Source organism: Schistocerca gregaria, chromosome 11 (assembly GCF_023897955.1).
Source record: "Schistocerca gregaria isolate iqSchGreg1 chromosome 11, iqSchGreg1.2, whole genome shotgun sequence".
In the NCBI taxonomy this organism is placed as follows: Eukaryota; Metazoa; Arthropoda; class Insecta; order Orthoptera; family Acrididae; genus Schistocerca; species Schistocerca gregaria.
In genome coordinates, this window is record NC_064930.1 from 107,671,373 (window position 1) to 107,689,041 (window position 17,669).

At 44.8% G+C, this 17,669-nt stretch overlaps 1 protein-coding gene across 1 annotated transcript in view; it reads left to right on the top strand.

Annotated features, from left to right (window-relative positions):
* The window catches only part of LOC126295363 (potential E3 ubiquitin-protein ligase ariadne-2), a 70,728-nt gene that overhangs the window by 33,427 nt on the left and 19,632 nt on the right, over positions 1-17,669 (top strand). Inside the window, exon 2 of the mRNA XM_049987842.1 lies at positions 10,022-10,867. Within this exon, the coding sequence (XP_049843799.1) occupies positions 10,022-10,867 (846 nt within the window). The remainder of the gene's footprint in view (positions 1-10,021; positions 10,868-17,669) is intronic.

Consider the following 17,669-nt stretch of genomic DNA (forward strand, 5'->3'; position numbering starts at 1 on the left):
AGGGTTGATCGAAGAGATAGAGTAGATCCAACGGAGAGCAGCGCACTTCGTTACAGGATCATTTAGTAATCGCGAAAGCGTTACGGAGACGATAGTTAAACTGCAGTGGAAGACTCTACAGGATAGACGCTCAGTAGCTCTGTACGGGCTTTTGTTAAAGTTTCGGGAACATACCTTCACCTAAGAGTCAAGCAGTATATTGCTCCCTCCTACGTATATCTCGCGAAGAGACCTTGAGGATAAAATCATAGAGATTAGAGCCCACACACAAGCATACCGACAATCCTTCTTTCCAAGAACAATATGAGACTGGAATAGAAGGGAGAACCGATAGAGGTACTCAGGGTACCCTCCGCCACACACCGTCAGGTGGCTTGCGGAGTGTGGATGTAGATGTAGATAATGGGTGAGGCGCACAACATTATTCGTGTGTGAATAAATTGAGAATTTTATCTGTTGGGAGACGTGCTAGGGTAGTCTGTGCATTTGCTTTGACCACTGTGTTTGGACGGTTTAGCGATCAGCACGTCTGCCTAGTAAGATGGACACTCAGGTTCAAATCCCGGTCAGGGACAAATTTTCAACTTTCCCCATTGATTCGATTTAGTGCCCTCTCACAACCTATCTCTGTAATTCCCTCGCGTGTTAAAATCTACGAGGGCTGTCTGAAAAGTAATGCCTCCACCTCGGTAACTCTTTGACAGATGGCAGCATTGGTATGCACCAGGTACTGGATTCTTCTGTAGCCTCTTCTCTACAGCTCCAGTTGACGGGAAGCCTCAGCATTGAGCGGTTGTGTCATTACAGTGTAAAGTACGGAACCCTGCGCAGCTGGTCGGTCAGTGCAATTTAAGCAACGTGCAGTCATTGAATTCTTGAGAAGGTGTCACCCCAAAGGATATTCGTCAGAGAATGAAAGCAGTTTATGGTGATTTTGTTGATGTGAGTACCGTGCATCTTCATTCTCGTAACACGAGAGGAGTTCCTGGCAAATTTCAAGTCTGTGTGCTTTCATTTCAGGAGTCAGCGTCCGGGATACCCGTCGTGCACAGATCTCATGATAGCCGAGCATAGCAATAATGTGACCCACACGTTCTTGTGAAATGCCAGTTGTGCCTGCAATTTCTCTCTGAGTGATACGATGAACGCCCTGAATAAATCTGTCAAGATTTTCCTTGTGAAACTCGGTGGTTGCCATCACAGAACGTCAGACTCTTTGTTTGTCACGCAGGTCAGATGTTTCCACCTCAACATCTTTAAACTTACTCACCCAACGACGCACAGCACTCACATCAACACAATCACCGTAAATTGCTTTCATTCTATGAATCTACATTGTGGTGACACCCCTGTTGCCAACAGTTCAATGATTGCAGTGAACGACTGTCTGAGCAGGATTCCATATTTTACACTGTAACATAGCAACTCTTCAGTGCTAAGGCTTTCCACCAACTGGAGATGTAGAGAAGAGGCTTCGGAATATGCCAGTAGCTAACGCATAACAATGCTGCCAACTGTTGAAGAGTTATGAAGGTGGAGGTATTACTTTCCAGTCAGCCTTCGTATTATACACTACTGGCCATGAAAATTGCTACACCAAGAACAAATGCAGATGATAAACAGGTATTCATTGGACAAATATATTCTACTAGAACTCACATGTGATTACATTTTCACGCAATTTGGGTGCGTAGATCCTGAGAAATCAGTACCCAGAACAACCACCTCTGGCCGAAATAACGGCCTCGATACACCTGGGTATTGAGTCAAACAGAGCTTGGATGACGTGTACAGGTACAGCTGCCCATGGAGCTTCAACACGACACCACAGTTCATCAAGAGTAGTGACTTCCGTATTGTGACGAGCCAGTTGCTCGGTCACCATTGACCAGACGTTTTCAATTTGTGAGATCTGGAGAATGTGATGGGCAGGACAGCAGTCGAACATTTTCTCTATCCAGAAAGGCCCGTACAGGACCTGCAGTATGCGGTCGTACACTATCCTGCTGAAATGTAGGGTTTCGCAGGGTATGAATGAAGGGTAGAGCAACGGATCATAACACATCTGAAATGTAACGTCCACTGTTCAAAGTGCCGTCAGTAAGAACAAGAGGTGACCAAGACGTGTAGTCGCTGGCACCCCATACCATTACGCCGGGTGATACGCTAGTATGGCGATGACGAATACACGCTTCCAATGTGCGTTCACCCCGATGTCGCCAAACACGGATGTGACCATTGTGATGCTGTAAACAGAACCTGGATTCATCCGAAAAAATGACATTTTGCCATTCGTGCACCCAAGTTCGTCGTCGAGTACACCATCACAGACGCTCCTGTCTGTGATGCAGCGTCAAGGGTAATTGCAGCCACGGTCTCCGAGCTGATAGTCCGTGCTGCTGCAAACGTCGTCGAACTGTATGTGCAGATGGTGGTTATCTTGCAAACTGCATCTGTTGACTCAGGGGTCGAGAAGTGCTTGCACTTTCCGTTAACAGCCATGTGGATAAGATGCCTGTCATCTTGACTGCTAGTGATACGAGATCGTTGGGATCCAGCACTGCGTTCCGTATTACCCTCCTGAACTGACCGATTCCATATTCTGCTAACAGTAATTGGATCTCGACCAGTGCGAGCAGCAATGTCGCAATGCGATAAACAGTCGTGATAGGCTACAATCTGACCTTTATCAAAGTCAGAAACATGATGGTACGCATTTCTCCTCCTTATACGAGGCATCACAACAACGTTTCACCAGGAAATACTGGTGAACTGGCGTTTGTGTATGAGAAATCGGTTGGAAACTTTCTCATGTCAGCACGTTGTAGGTGTCGTCACCGGCGCCAACTCGTGTGAATGCTCTGAAAAGCTAATCATTTGCATATCACAGCATCTTCTTCCTGTCGGTTAAATTTCGCGTATGTAGCACGTCATCTTCATGGTGTAGCAATTTTAATGGCCATCAAATACAAACCCCCCCCCCCTCCCCCACACACACATACTCGCTAATGCAACTCACACAAACATGACCACAGTCTCTGGCTGGCTGCTGAGGCGCTGCTCGACACTCGACACTGCAGTGCATTATGGGAGAGGCAACTGTGTGGTGGGGGTAAGGAGGGAGCTGGGGGGTGAGGGGGTGGAATAGCAGGGTAGGGGTCGGGAATGGGAAAGAGCTGCTCATTGGAGCCTACAGGGAAGGCGCAGGGCAGCTAAGTGCAGTCGGGAGGTTAGACTAAGGGCAAGGGGGCGGAGAGGATAAGGAGAGAAGTAAAAAGACTGTGGCTGCATTAGTGGACTAGAGGTCTGTGTAGTGCTGGAGAGGGGATGCGGAATGGGCTAGGTGGGTAAGGATAACGACTAACGAAGGTTGAAGCCAGGTGGCTCACGGTACCATAGGACATACTGCAGGGAGAGTTCCGTCCTGCGCAATTCGGAAAAGCTGATGTTCGTAGGAAGGAGCCACGTGATACAGGCTGTGAAGCAGTCACTGAAATGAAAACCTTCGTGTCTAGCAGCGTACCCTGCGACGAGACAGTCCAGCCGTTTCTCCACCACAGTTTGTCGGTGGCCGTTCGCGTGGACAGACAGCTTGTCGGTTGTCGGGCCCACGTAGAATGCAGCACAGTGGTTGCAGCTTAGCTTGTAGATCATGTGACTGGTTCCATAGGTAGCCATGCCTTTGATGGGAGAGTTCATACAATGTTGGTCAATATTTGGAAAACATAAGACATGTTGTTGTTGTTGTGGTGTTCAGTCCTGAGACTGGCTTGATACAGCTCTCCATGCTAATCTATCCTGTGCAAGCTTCTTCATCTCCCAGTACCTACATCAGCCTAAATCCTTCTGAATCTGCTTAGTGTATTCATCTCTTGGTCTCCCTCTACGATTTTTACCTTCCACGCTGCCCTCCAATACCAAATTGGTGATCCCTCGATGTCTCGGAACGTGTCCTACCAACCGGTCCCTTCTTCTAGTCAAGTTGTGCCACAAACTCATCTTCTCCCCAATTCTATTCAATACCTCCTCATTAGTTATGTGATCTACCCACCTAATCTTCAGCATTCTCCCGTAGCACCACATTTCGAAAGCTTCTATTCTCGTCTTGTCCAAACTACTTATCGTCCATGTTTCACTCCCATACATGGGTACACTCCATACAAATACTTTCATAAACGACTTCCTGACACTTAAATCTATACTCGATGTTAACAAATTTTTCTTCTTCAGAAACGCTTTCCTTGCCATTGCCAGTCTACATTTTATATCCTCTCTACTTCGACCATCATTAGTTATTTTGCTCCCCAAAAAACAAAACTCCTTTACTACTTTAAGTGTCTCATTTCCTAATCTAATTCCCTCAGCATCGCCCGACTTAATTCGACTACATTCCATTATCCTCGTTTTGCTTTTGTTGATGTTCATCTTATATCCTCCTTTCAAGACATTCTCCATTTCATATAACTTTGCAATGTTACACCCAGATATCCAAATGACATGACTGTGTCAGCCAGGCCGCTATTAGTGCTTCAAACAATACGGGTTTGAAACTTCCTGGCAGATTAAAACTGTGTGCCCGACCGAGACTCGAACTCGGGACCTTTGCCTTTCGCGGGCAAGTGCTCTACCAACTGAGCTACCGAAGCACGACTCACGCCCGGTACTCTCGCAGAAGAGCTTCTGTAAAGTTTGGAAGGTAGGAGACGAGATACTGGCAGAAGTAAAGCTGTGAGTACCGGGCGTGAGTTGTGCTTCGGTAGCTCAGTTGGTAGAGCACTTGCCCGCGAAAGGCAAAGGTCCCGAGTTCGAGTCTCGGTCGGGCACACAGTTTTAATTTGCCAGGAAGTTTCATATCAGCGCACACTCCGCTGCAGAGTGAAAATCTCATTCTGGAATACGGGTTTGATTTTCCTACTCATCTGCATTAACTTGCGTTCTTCTTCTGGGTCTGCAACTTTGCTTCTGCCGTTTTTTCTCGAAGTTTGTGACTTTATTGTGAAAAACTTACAAAAAAATTGATTCATAATATTGCCCATCGCTGGCCACTACATTCTCCCATCTTTCGGATAGCGTACATATCCCGTGGCGGAAGAACTGGGCCTCTTTTTGTGGGGATCCATGAATCGATTCAATTTTACACTCGTTCATATGACCGGAAGTGTTGGTCAGCCAGACTGTATGCCACTGATCGAAAAAGGTGGTAGTCAGGGAGAACAATGTATGGAGAGTATGGCGGGAGGGATAGGATTTCTCGTTTCAACGTTTCCTTGTATATTTTGATGGGTTTTCCGACATGGGGTTGAGCACTGACCTGCTGCAAAATTACCTTTACGTGTCTATCGCTGTATTGTGGCCGTTTGTGTGTCAGTGCTGGGCCCGAACGCACCACTTCCTTTCGATGATGAAGTCATGCGACTGTCTTCGTCTGTTTCAGTAGCTACGATAACATTCTGTCTTCCACCACTGTGCCGGTCTTCGACATCAAAATCACCGTTCTTAAGGCATTGAAAACATTCTCTGCACGTTCTTCCACTAATAGTGTCCTCACCATTGGTCTTACCCAGCATTTCAAGAGCCACAACCGCAGGTATCTTCATGTCAAAGCAGAAAATTAAAACTTCCCGCAAATGGCAAGAAATGGGTACGTAAGTTGACGTACTTAATCGAGAATAACCTTATGATGCAATCACAAATCGTGTAATGTTTTTATGGCATTATGTTTACAGGTGCGTATGACCAAACAGCCGAACCCCATTTGTCACTGTTGGGATGGTTCCTTTGAAAGGGCACGGCCGATTTCCTTCCCAATCCTTCCCTAACCCGAGCTTGCGCTCCGTCTCTAATGACCTCGTTGTCGACGGGACGTTAAACACTAACAACCACCACCACTACCACCATTTGTCACTACTACCATCTGTTGCAAAACGGCGGAAGCAAAGTTGTAGACCTAATACTTTTGGAGCTAGCTGTCATTCGTCACACCAATTGGAAATTTTAGCTTTGACACCGCCCTGTACCCCACAGCATTGTCAGCGACAACTGCAGATTGCTGCCCACCCTGTTTGCCAGATCATTTGTTTATACAGAAAATAGCAACGGTCCTGTCACACTTCCCTGGGGCACTCATTGCGTTACCCTGTCTCCGACGAACACTTACTGTCGACGAAGACGTACTGGGTACTATTACTCGAGAAGTCTCCGAGCCAGTCTTATACCTGGCAACCTATGCTGTATGCGAGTACCTTCGTTAACAGTGTGCAGTGGCGTACTGTGTCAAATGCTTTTCGGAAATATGGCAGTATGTAATCTGCCTGTCGCCCTTCATCCGTAGTTTGCGTCATATCGTGTGAAAACGGGGCAAAGCTGAGTTTCACACGACTGATGCCATATAAAATCGTGAAGATGTGAGGATGTAAGTGTCTGGGCGTTGAGGAAATTTATTATATTCGAACTCAGGATATGTTCAAGAATTTTGCAGCAAACCAATGTTAAAAGATATCCGTGTGTAATTTTGTGGGTCCGTTCTTTTGCCCTTCTTATAGAGACACGAATTCTTTACAGACGAATGGAAAAACTAGTAAAAGCCGACCTTGGGGAAGATCAGTTTGGATTCCGTAGAAATACTGGAACACGTGAGGCAATACTGACTTTACGACTTATCTTAGAAGAAAGATTAAGGAAAGGCAAACCTACGTTTCTAGCATTTGTAGACTTAGAAAAGCTTTTGACAATGTTGACTGGAATACTCTCTTTCAAATTCTAAACGTGGGAGGGGTAAAATACAGGGAGCGAAAGGCTATTTACAATTTGTACAGAAACCATATGGCGGTTATTGGAGTCGAGGGGCAGGAAAGGGAAGCAGTGGTTGGGAAGGGAGTGAGACAGGGTTGTAGCCTCTCCCCTATGTTATTCAATCTGTATGTTGAGCAAGCAGTAAAGGAAACAAAAGAAAAATTCGGAGTAGGTATTAAAATCCACGGAGAAGAAATAAAAACTTTGAGGTTCGCCGATGACATTGTAATTCTGTCAGAGACAGCAAGGGACTTGTAAGAGCAGTTGAATGGAATGGACAGTGTGTTGAGAGGAGTATATAAAATGAACATCAACAAAAGCTAAAATGAGGATAATGGAATGTGGTCGAATTAAGTCGGGTGATGCTGAAGGAATTAGATTAGGAAATGAGACACTTAAAGTAGTAAAGGAGTTTTGGTATTTGGGGAGCAAAATAACTGATGATGGTCGAAGTAGAGAGGATATAAAATGTAGACTGGCAATGGCAAGGAAAGCGTTTCTGAAGAAGAGAAATTTGTTAACATCGAGTATAGATTTAAGTGTCAGGAAGATGTTTCTGAAAGTATTTGTATGGAGTGTAGCCACGTATGGAAGTGAAACATGGAGGATTAATAGTTTGGAGAAGAAGAGAATAGAAGCTTTCGAAACATGGTGCTACAGAAGAATGCTGAAGATTAGATGGGTAGATCATATAACTAATGAGGAAGTATTGAATGGGATTGGGGAGAAGTTTGTGGCACAACTTGACCAGAAGAAGGGATCGGTTGGTAGGACATGTTCTGAGACATCAAGGGATCACCAATTTAGTATTGGTAAAAATCGTAGAGGGAGACCAAGAGATGAATACACTAAGCAGGTTCAGAAGGATGTAGGTTGCAGTAGGTACTGGGAGATGAAGAACCTTGCACAGGATAGAGTAGCATGGAGAGCTGCATCAAACCAGTCTCAGGACTGAAGACCACAACAACAACAACATAGAGAAGTCACGTGCACATTTTGCCAATTGCTCAGGACATTTTTCCAGGGGGGAGATTCGTGAAAAATACAAACTAAGGAAGGTCAATATTTTAAACATAGCTGCACAACAGCAATGGTTCCACGTAATAAAATTATAAACAGCCGACCAGTTGCAGTGGATAAAGAATTCTTTACCTAAGTTTCGACAAATATAAATTTGTCTTCCTCAGAAGGTGGCAATTTTACATTAGTAAGGACTAATGGACCATCGCCGTTTTTACAAATGTCGGCACAGATCCATTTGTCAAACATGAAAAATAGCCCTTGAATTCGGGTTTGTCACGTAAATATAAATTAGTACGTGGATCTTACAGAGCTCACAACTAAGGAAGGACTTGCTTCTTTTCAACACTTTCAGTTGTTTCTCAACACCGGGGAATGCTTACTACTGTGTTTTTTTCTTTCCTTTTCCTTTTTCTTTTCTTTTCTTTTCTTTTCTTTTCTTTTCTTCTCTTTTCTTCTTTCTCTGTAATAATAAGCCATCATTTGAGTGTCTATTACTGTATTTTTATTCTGTTCTATCGAGATTTCAGCTTATATGCAATTATCGAGTATACTGCTAAGTGTTCTTAGACCATTAACATGTCATATCTCTCGAGGCAGTCCAAAGCAGGAAACGAGACCAACATAGGCCTTTAAGATGTAACTGTCCAACTACGTGTTAGCCTTGTTTACCGGCTTTGCCCTGCCTTAACGGATATGACATATTACTGATCTAAGGACTTTCAGCATTATACTTGATAATTAATGGCATAAAAGCTGAAATCTAGATACAGGGTGTATACGACCCGGGACAACCGGGAGATCCGGGAAAACCCGGGAATTTTTTAGAATTCCGGAAATTTTCCATTGTTTCTGTTATCAGTTAAATTTTTATAATTTTCACTGGTAAGAACCGATACTCAACAATGGATATTACTAATCTTTTTTTTGTTTTTATTTCATTTTGTGGTGCAGTTCTTGTTGTCTCCGTGCTTGCTAAGATATTACTGTATCCCGTGCGAGAATGTACGATGAATTTCTTAAATGACAGAGCGTTTGACTCAAATTTAAAAATCGACTCTTTGATAACGAGCCATTTATATGAATTTCGAGCCCAGATGATCAGACATTTATGTCGTTATTAAAAATTTTACTGGCACATTTGTGTGATATATCTTGACGTGTAATACGCGAATAAAACACCAACATTATATGCGAAAGCTTAGCTTCTCTTGCAGCGTATTAATCTTATAGACCAATATTATATGTGAAAGCTTTGCGTGTAGCAACACAGTGTATATTAATTTAAACCATTAACTTTTTCTATTTGTGTGTTCGCGCTTCTTAACAGCGATGTTGCTATTGGCTGACTACATCACGTGTCCTAAGCTCTGAGTACCCGCTGGCGAGATCACGTGACATGAGCTATGACTGGCTTACGAAACCGGAACGCAATCTCGATTTCACTGCTTCGCAAAGTAACATGCGGTATTTGGTGGAATTCGAATTTATACTTTCGTAAAACGAAAATATGCAGCGTACATGTTGCTGCACATCAAAGATCTTTCCAACACGTGTTTTTTTTTTTTTTTTCCCCTGTGTTTAGTTTTCTAAAGCGCCGCGAAAATGTACGCCCGCGTATAAAACCATAATCGTTTAAAGGACTTATAAGTTGTACAGTTCCGAGAGACAATATCCTGGCAGTTAACAGGAAAAAAAGTATGTTTTCACCCGGAAGAAAGTGTATTTTTAACCGGTAAATCCAGGAGAAACCCGGGAATTTTTATTTTCCTTGTCCACGTATACAGCCTGAGGTAGTACAAAAGATAAATACAGTAATACACGGCCTCCACGTATACAGCCTGAGATAGTACAAAAGATAAATACAGTAATACACGGCCTCCACTTATACACCCTGAGATAGTACAAAAGATAAATACAGTAATACACGGCCTCCACGTATACACCCTGAGATAGTACAAAAGATAAATACAGTAATACACAGCCTCCACGTATACACCCTGAGATAGTACAAAAGATAAATACAGTAATACACGACCAAATGGCAGTTTATTGTTTCAAAAAATATAGCACGATTGTGGCTCGAGAATATGCTTATTACTGTGTCGTCCGTACCGGAGTGTTTTCCGAGTGTCGCGCAGCAGGCGAGTGATAGTATGAGGCGCGCGGGGCCTGGCGAAATAGCGAGGTGTGTGGTCCGTGTCCGCAGGTACCAGCAGTTCGCGTTCCGGGACTACGTGAAGTCGCACCCGGAGTTCCAGTTCTGCCCCGGGCTGAACTGCCGCTGGGTGGTGCGCGCCAAGGAGCCGCGCGCCAAGCGCGCGCAGTGCTCCAGCTGCGCGGCCGCCTTCTGCTTCCTGTGCGGCGGCGACTACCACGCGCCCACCGACTGCGCGACCATCCGGCGCTGGCTCACCAAGTGCGCCGACGACAGCGAGACGGCCAACTACATCAGCGCGCACACCAAGGACTGCCCGCGCTGCCACGTCTGCATCGAGAAGAACGGCGGCTGCAACCACATGCAGTGCTACAACTGCAAGCACGACTTCTGCTGGATGTGCCTGGGCGACTGGAAGTCGCACGGCTCCGACTACTACGAGTGCTCGCGCTACAAGGAGAACCCGGACGCGGCGCAGGAGTCGGCGCTGACGCGCGCGCGCGAGGCGCTCAAGAAGTACCTGCACTACTACGAGCGCTGGGAGAACCACTCCAAGAGCCTCAAGCTGGAGGAGCAGACGCTGCGCAAGATCCGGCGCCGCATCGACGACAAGATCATGAACGCGGCGGGCACCTGGATCGACTGGCAGTACCTGCTGGACGCGGCGGCGCTGCTGGCCAAGTGCCGCTACACGCTGCAGTACACGTACCCGTACGCCTACTACATGGAGGCGGGCCCGCGCAAGGCGCTCTTCGAGTACCAGCAGGCGCAGCTCGAGGCCGAGATCGAGAACCTCTCCTGGAAGGTGGAGCGCGCCGAGACGACCGACCGCGGCGACCTCGAGAACCAGATGGACATCGCCGAGAAGCGGCGCACCACCCTGCTCAAGGACTTCCTGTAAGGCGCCGCCGCACCTGGGTACGCATTTCCCTCCCCCGCTCCTCCCGCCCTGACAGCTTGTCGTCGCGTAGCGGACTGCTCCCTGTCTTCGGCGGAAGGTCGGTGCGACGTAGCTCGCCGGGGTAGTCTGTCTCTCGACGGAGAGAAGTATTCCGAAGTAAGAGTGATTTCAGGTGTGCCGCAGGACCGTTCCTATTCACAGTCTACATAAATGACCTTGTGGATGACATCGGAAGTTCACTGCGGCTTTTTGCGGACGGTGCTGTGGTGTGTCGAGAGGTTGTAACGGTGGAAAATTGTACTGAAATGCAGGAGGATCTGCAGCGAATTGATGCGCGGTGCAGGGAATGGCAATTGAATCTCACTGTAGACAAGTGTAATGTGCTGCGAATACATAGAAAGATAGATCCCTTATCATTGAGCTACAAATTAGCAGGTCAGCAACTGGAAGCAGTTAATTCCATAAAATTTCTGGGAATAGGCATTAGGAGTGATTTAAAATGGAATGATCATATACAGTTGATCGTTGATAAAGGAGATGCCAGACTGAGATTCATTCCAAGACTCCTAAGGAAATGCAATCCGAAAACAAAGGAAGTAGGTTACAGTACGCTTGTTCGGCCACTGCTCGAATACTGCTCAGCAGTGTGCGATCCGTACCAGATAGGGTTGATAGAAGAGATAGAGAAGATCCAACGGAGAGCAGCGCGCTTCGTTACAGGATCATTTAGTTATCGCAAAAACATTACGGAGATGATATATGAACTCCAGTGGAAGACTCTGCAGGAGAAACACTCAGTAGATCGGTAGGGGCTTTTGTTTAAGTTTCGAGAACATACCCTCAACGAAGAGTCGAGCAGTATATTGCTCCCTCCTACGTATATCTCGCGAAGAGACCGTGAGGATCAGAGAGATTAGAGCCCACACAGAAACATACCGACAATCCTTTTTTCCACGTACAATACGAGGCTGGAATTAAGGGAGAACCGATAGAGGTACTCAGGGTACCCTCCGCCACACACCGTCAGGTGGCTTGCGGAGTATGGATGTAGATGTAGGTGTAGATTCTACCGAGCGTTTTAATCCGTAATGCGGAATAACTCGGAAACAGGTTAAAATGTTTTAGAGAGGAGTTGTCGGTGGCAAATTGGGTCAGATATTGCTACTAATGGCTGTTACCTTCGATGTAATTGTAAAGGTGATTTGGAGGTTAAAGTGAATGTTTAAAATGGGAACCCTAATATCTGAGATTTAAAAAGAGTGGCAAATATTAATTATAAAATGATACGTTATTCGACGTCGTGGAAATGTTTGATGAAGGTCAAATAATCGAGTGCATTTAAGCGAATACATTTTTAGTTCTAGTAGGAATTAAATCAGAGTACAGGAGAGATACAGCAAAATACAATGTTAGATAAAAATTCTAAAGGCCTCCAGAAAAATTACATGTGAGGGGACCCACTTGACGACTTGTAAATCGGTGATGTATGTTTTATTTATGTTTGTTCTGTCTTAAAATGTCAAAAAAACATTTATCTGTTGCGATATATTTATTTTTGCCAATAAACATGTTAATTAATACGTAAATTTCAAATCTTTCCTTGTTTTTTCCTTAACCCACATAACAAATATGGGTTTCCGTGAAACAAAACTCGACCTTCAAATGACCTTCGATAACTGAGGTCATATTCTTGGTAGTGACTTTTGACCCCTTATGCTCATTCCAGTTTGTATCTGACATTGTATTTCGCTGTATCACTCCTCTCTTCAGAGTTAATCTGTACTAGAACTGAAAACATATTTGCCTATTTGACTTTCATCAAACCTCAAATAATGTATCATTTGATACGTGAAATTTGCCAATCTTTGCAAACCTTAGATCAAATATTAGGGTTCCCATTTTTTTAAAAATCACTTTAACCTCCAAATCACCCAGAAAATCCTGTTGGAGGTCACGACCATCAGTAGCAATTTGTGTGACCCTCTTTGTCACCTACAATTTTTAGCTAAAATATTTTTCTGTATCTCATCTCTGTCTCGAGTTACTCACCATTGCATATTAAAATGGTCCATCTCATATCGTGCACACTCAGTGGCCACCACCTGCGGCTCCGGTCTTAGCTGCTCACTTGCGTGAATGTGTTTATGCCCATTGCTGAGGAAATCCTCGCACAAATGGAAAAATGGCTGACATCGAAACAAGTGTCCAAGGAATAGAAAAGCAACTGGAATCACTCAACAGAGGAAAGTCCACTGGACCTAACGGGATACCAATTCTATTCTACACAGAGTACGCGAAAGAACTTGCCCCCTTCTAACAGTCGTGTACCGCAAGTCTCTAGAGGAACGGAAGGTTCCAAATGATTGGAAAAGAGCACAGGTAGTCCCAGTCTTCAAGAAGAGTCGTCGAGCAGATGCGCAAAACTATAGACCTATATCTCTGACGTCAATCTGTTGTAGAATTTTAGAACATGTTTTTTTGCTCGTGTATCATGTCATTTCTGGAAACCCAGAATCTAGTACATAGGAATCAACATGGATTCCGGAAACAGTGATCGTGTGAGACCCAACTCACTTTATTTGTTCATGAGACACAGAAAATATTAGATACAGGCTCCCAGGTAGATGCTATTTTCCTCTACTTCGGAAGGCGTTTGATACAGTTCCACACTGTCGTCTGATAAACAAAGTAAGAGCCTACAGAATATCAGACCAGCTGTGTGGCTGGATTGAAGAGTTTTTAGGAAACAGAACACAGCATGTTTTTCTCAATGGAGACACGTCTACAGACGTTAAAGTAACCTCTGGCGTGCCACAGAGGAGTGTTATGGGACCATTGCTTTTCAAAATATATATAAATGACCTAGTAGATAGTGTCGGAAGTTCCATCCGGCTTTTCGCGGATGATGATGCAGTATACAGAGAAGTTGCATCATTAGAAAATTGCAGTGAAATGCAGGAAGATCTGCAGCGGATAGGCACTTGGTGCAGGGAGTGGCAACTGACCCTTAACACAAACAAATGTAATGTATTGCGAATACATAGAAAGTAGGATCCTTTATTGTAGGATTATATGATAGTGGAAGGAACACTGGTAGCAGTTACTTCTGTAAAATATCTGGGAGTATGCGTGCGGAACGATTTGATGTGGGATGATCATATAAAATTAATTGTCAGTGAGACAGGTGCCAGGTTGAGATTCATTGCGAGAGTCCTTAGAAAATGTAGTCCATCAACAAAGTAGGTGGCTTACAAAACTCGCGTTCGACCTATACTCGAGCATTGCTCATCAGTGTGGGATCCGTACCAGATCGGGTTGACGGAGGAGATAGAGAAGATCCAAAGAAGAGCGGCACGTTTCGTCACAGGGTTATTTGGTAACCGTGATAGCGTTACGGAGATGTTTAGCAAACTCGAGTGGCAGACTCTGCAAGAGAGGCGCTCTGCATCGCGGTGTAGGTTGCTCACCAGGTTTCGAGAGTGTGCGTTTCTGGATGAGTTATCGAATATATTGCTTCCACCTACTTATACCTCCCGAGGAAATCATGAATGTAAAATTAGAGAGATTCGTGTGCGCACGGAGGCTTTCAGACAGTCGTTCTTCCTGCGAACTGTACGCGACTGGAACAGAAAAGGGAGGTAATGACAGTGGCACATAAAGTGCCCTCCGCCACACACCGTTGGGTGGCTTGCGGAGTATAAATGTAAATTTAGATGTAGATGGCTTTGAACAATAGCTTCATACACTGATAAGTCAAAACATAATGACCACTGCCCACTGCGACATCGTATGTCGCGTGGTGGCATTGTGGGCATGTGACATGGTAAGAAAAGTGTGTAAGCAGAGCATACACAGACGGGGGATCGCCCTAACGAAGATATGGGTTGCAAATGGGGAAATCCATTGAGTTTGACAAAGGGTAGATTATTATTACGCAGAACCTGTGTACGAATATCTCGACAATGGCAAAGCTGGTCGAATGTTCACGTGCTACTGTCGTGAACATCTGTGGAAAGAGGTAGGAGGAGAGTGAAACTTCCACTGGGCAGACTCTTCACAGAATGTGGGGCTCGGAAGCTTGCCGTGTAAAGTAGGGTAGGTGGCAATCTGTGGCACCTCTGCCACAACATCGTCGATGCTGGTGTGCGCACAAGTGTTTCCGAGCTCACCATTTATTGTACACTGTCGAATGTGGAGCTCCGCAATGGACTACCCCTACGTGCTGACGTGTTGAGCCGACAACCTCTATTGAGACTGCAGTGGGCAGGGACTGTAGGGATTAGATTGTCAGTCAGTAGAAACATGTCTGCTCTTCACGTGAATCATTCTGGCTCGATTCGCATCTCCACGAACGCCATTATCGAGGTGAACGGCAGTCCGAAGTGTGCTGCACGTTGCGGGTGCAGGCTCCTGCGAGCAGTATTGTGCTGTGGGACGCATTCTCCTGTGCTCGAGTGAGACCTGTGGTAGTAATCGAAGAGAAGCTGACAGCAGCAGACCACTCGCATCCCTTCACGGTTGACGTCTTCCCCGACAGCGATGTCACGTTTCGGCAGTTTAATTGTCAGTATCTCAGAGCCAGAACTATGCTACAGTTCGAGTCTCGGTCCGGCACACAGTTTTAATCTGCCAGGAAGTTTCGTGCGGAACCTGTTCGTGCCGTACACCAATCAGCAGCCTGTTATTTACACGCATTAAGTGACTGGTGCACAGATATCTAGTGCTACGTATCCTCCACACACGTACCGACAAGCTGTCAGATCCCTAATAGTCAGAATCAGTGATGTACTTCGTTCCAAACGTGGACAAACAAGTTAAGCTAGTGGTGATAATGTTTTGGCTCATCAGTATATATAACAGTCTTACTGTTTTGCCAGTCTGCAACTCATCTTTATGTCGAGTAGTAATCTATCCTATCCCTAGAACTGTTGTTATTCCAACCTGGAGTTTCCTATGTGAGACTCCTTGTCTCTGCTGAACTGATGCGCCATAAATCTGCCTGAATTTCCTAACTGTAGTCGAGCATTGGCCCCCTTTACAGTTTTTACCCCCGCCCCCTCCCACACTTACCTGACTTACCAAACTGACAATTTCTTGATGCCTCAGGATGTGTGCTATCAGCCAATCATGTCTTTTAGCCAAGTCGGGGCATAATTCTTTTTGAGGATTCCGTACCTCAATCGGGAAAACAGGACCCTTGTTTAATTACAGGGTGTTTCAAAAAGAATATACATATTTTGATCCATATATTTATTAAATTTTAATGAAACTTTACATGCATATTTACAAAAAGTTCAGATTACAGATGTTCAGTATGTCCTCCATCAGTGGCACAAACAATGTCACATCGATACTCAAATTCCTCCTATACTCGGGCAAGCATTTCCTTCGTCACTGTGTTATAGCAGTACGGATCCGGCTCTTCAACTCTTCAAGGTTCTGTGGGAATGGTGGTACATAAACGTTGTCTTTAACGAAACCCAACAGGAAGAAGTCAGACGGTATCAAATCCGGTGACCTGAGAGCCCAGTTGAGATGTGCTAAGTTGCCAGCTCCTTGATGACCGATCCAACAGTTCAGTAGAGTTTCATTCAGATATTCACACACGTGGTGACTCCAGTGAGGGAGTACCACCCTCTTGTTGAAAAATGAAGTTGTCTTCGTGGAGCCTCGAAAACAACCAATTTTGTAACATAGCGAGATACTGCTGACCAACCGTGGCTCCATCAAAGAAGAATGGGCCATAAACAGGTGATCAGGATATCGCACAAAACACATTCATTTTGAGGGAATCTTGTACACTTTCAATGGTTGCGTGTGGGTTCTGTAGGCCCCAAATGCGAACCACTAACGCGGAAAGTCACTTCATCACTGTATACAATACATTGTGCGAAAGTGTTATCACTGTCAATAACATCAAGAATCTCGTTACAAAATTCCACACGTTTGTGTTTATCATCAGGACGCAGAGCTTGTAACAGCTGTAACTTGTACGGCTTCATAACCGACCGACATCTCAAAACATGCCGAATTGTTGTTGTAACTCTCAACAGGCACGACAAGTTGATTTTGAAGGACTGCGCTGGAAAGCAGTGTGAATTCTTGCAACATTTTCTTCAGGAACATGGGGGCAGCCAGGACTCTTTCCTTTACATACACATCCTGTACCTAGAAACTGTTGATACCATCTGCAAATGTTCCACCCATTTGGACGATCAATTAGGTACCTCTACCTGAAACATCTTTGCACTGTAATCACAGAATTGCACTTGGCAAACTTGAGAACATAAAATGATTTCTGCTGCGGACTAGTCATTTTAAACATAGGGCAATTACCAAGCAAAACAGAAGACAACTGACATCTAGCAGCTATTAATATAAACTAGACTATGTGTTCGCTTCTCCAATAGCCGAGCCGAAGTGCAGGGATCGATAGTTTGGACAGAATAATACTTTGTAATAAGTATATTGTTTTTGAAACACCCTGTACTTTGTTGTCCGTCTGTCTGTCTGTCTGACTGTTAACAATATTTTTACATGAATGCGTGGTGATGACAAGCAGATAGAAGAAGTTGGCAGTGTCAAATTCTTGGAATTACAGCTTAATAATAAATTTAACAAGAAGGAGCATACCACAAAACTGCTGAATTGCCTAAACACACTCTTATTTGCTATGCGAATGTTGTCAGACGTAGGTAATATAACTATAAAAAAGCTGGCGTACTATGCTTACCTTCATTCCGTAATATCATATTATCTTCTGAAGCAAGCTAAAGATTTCAGAGTCCAGAAATGTGC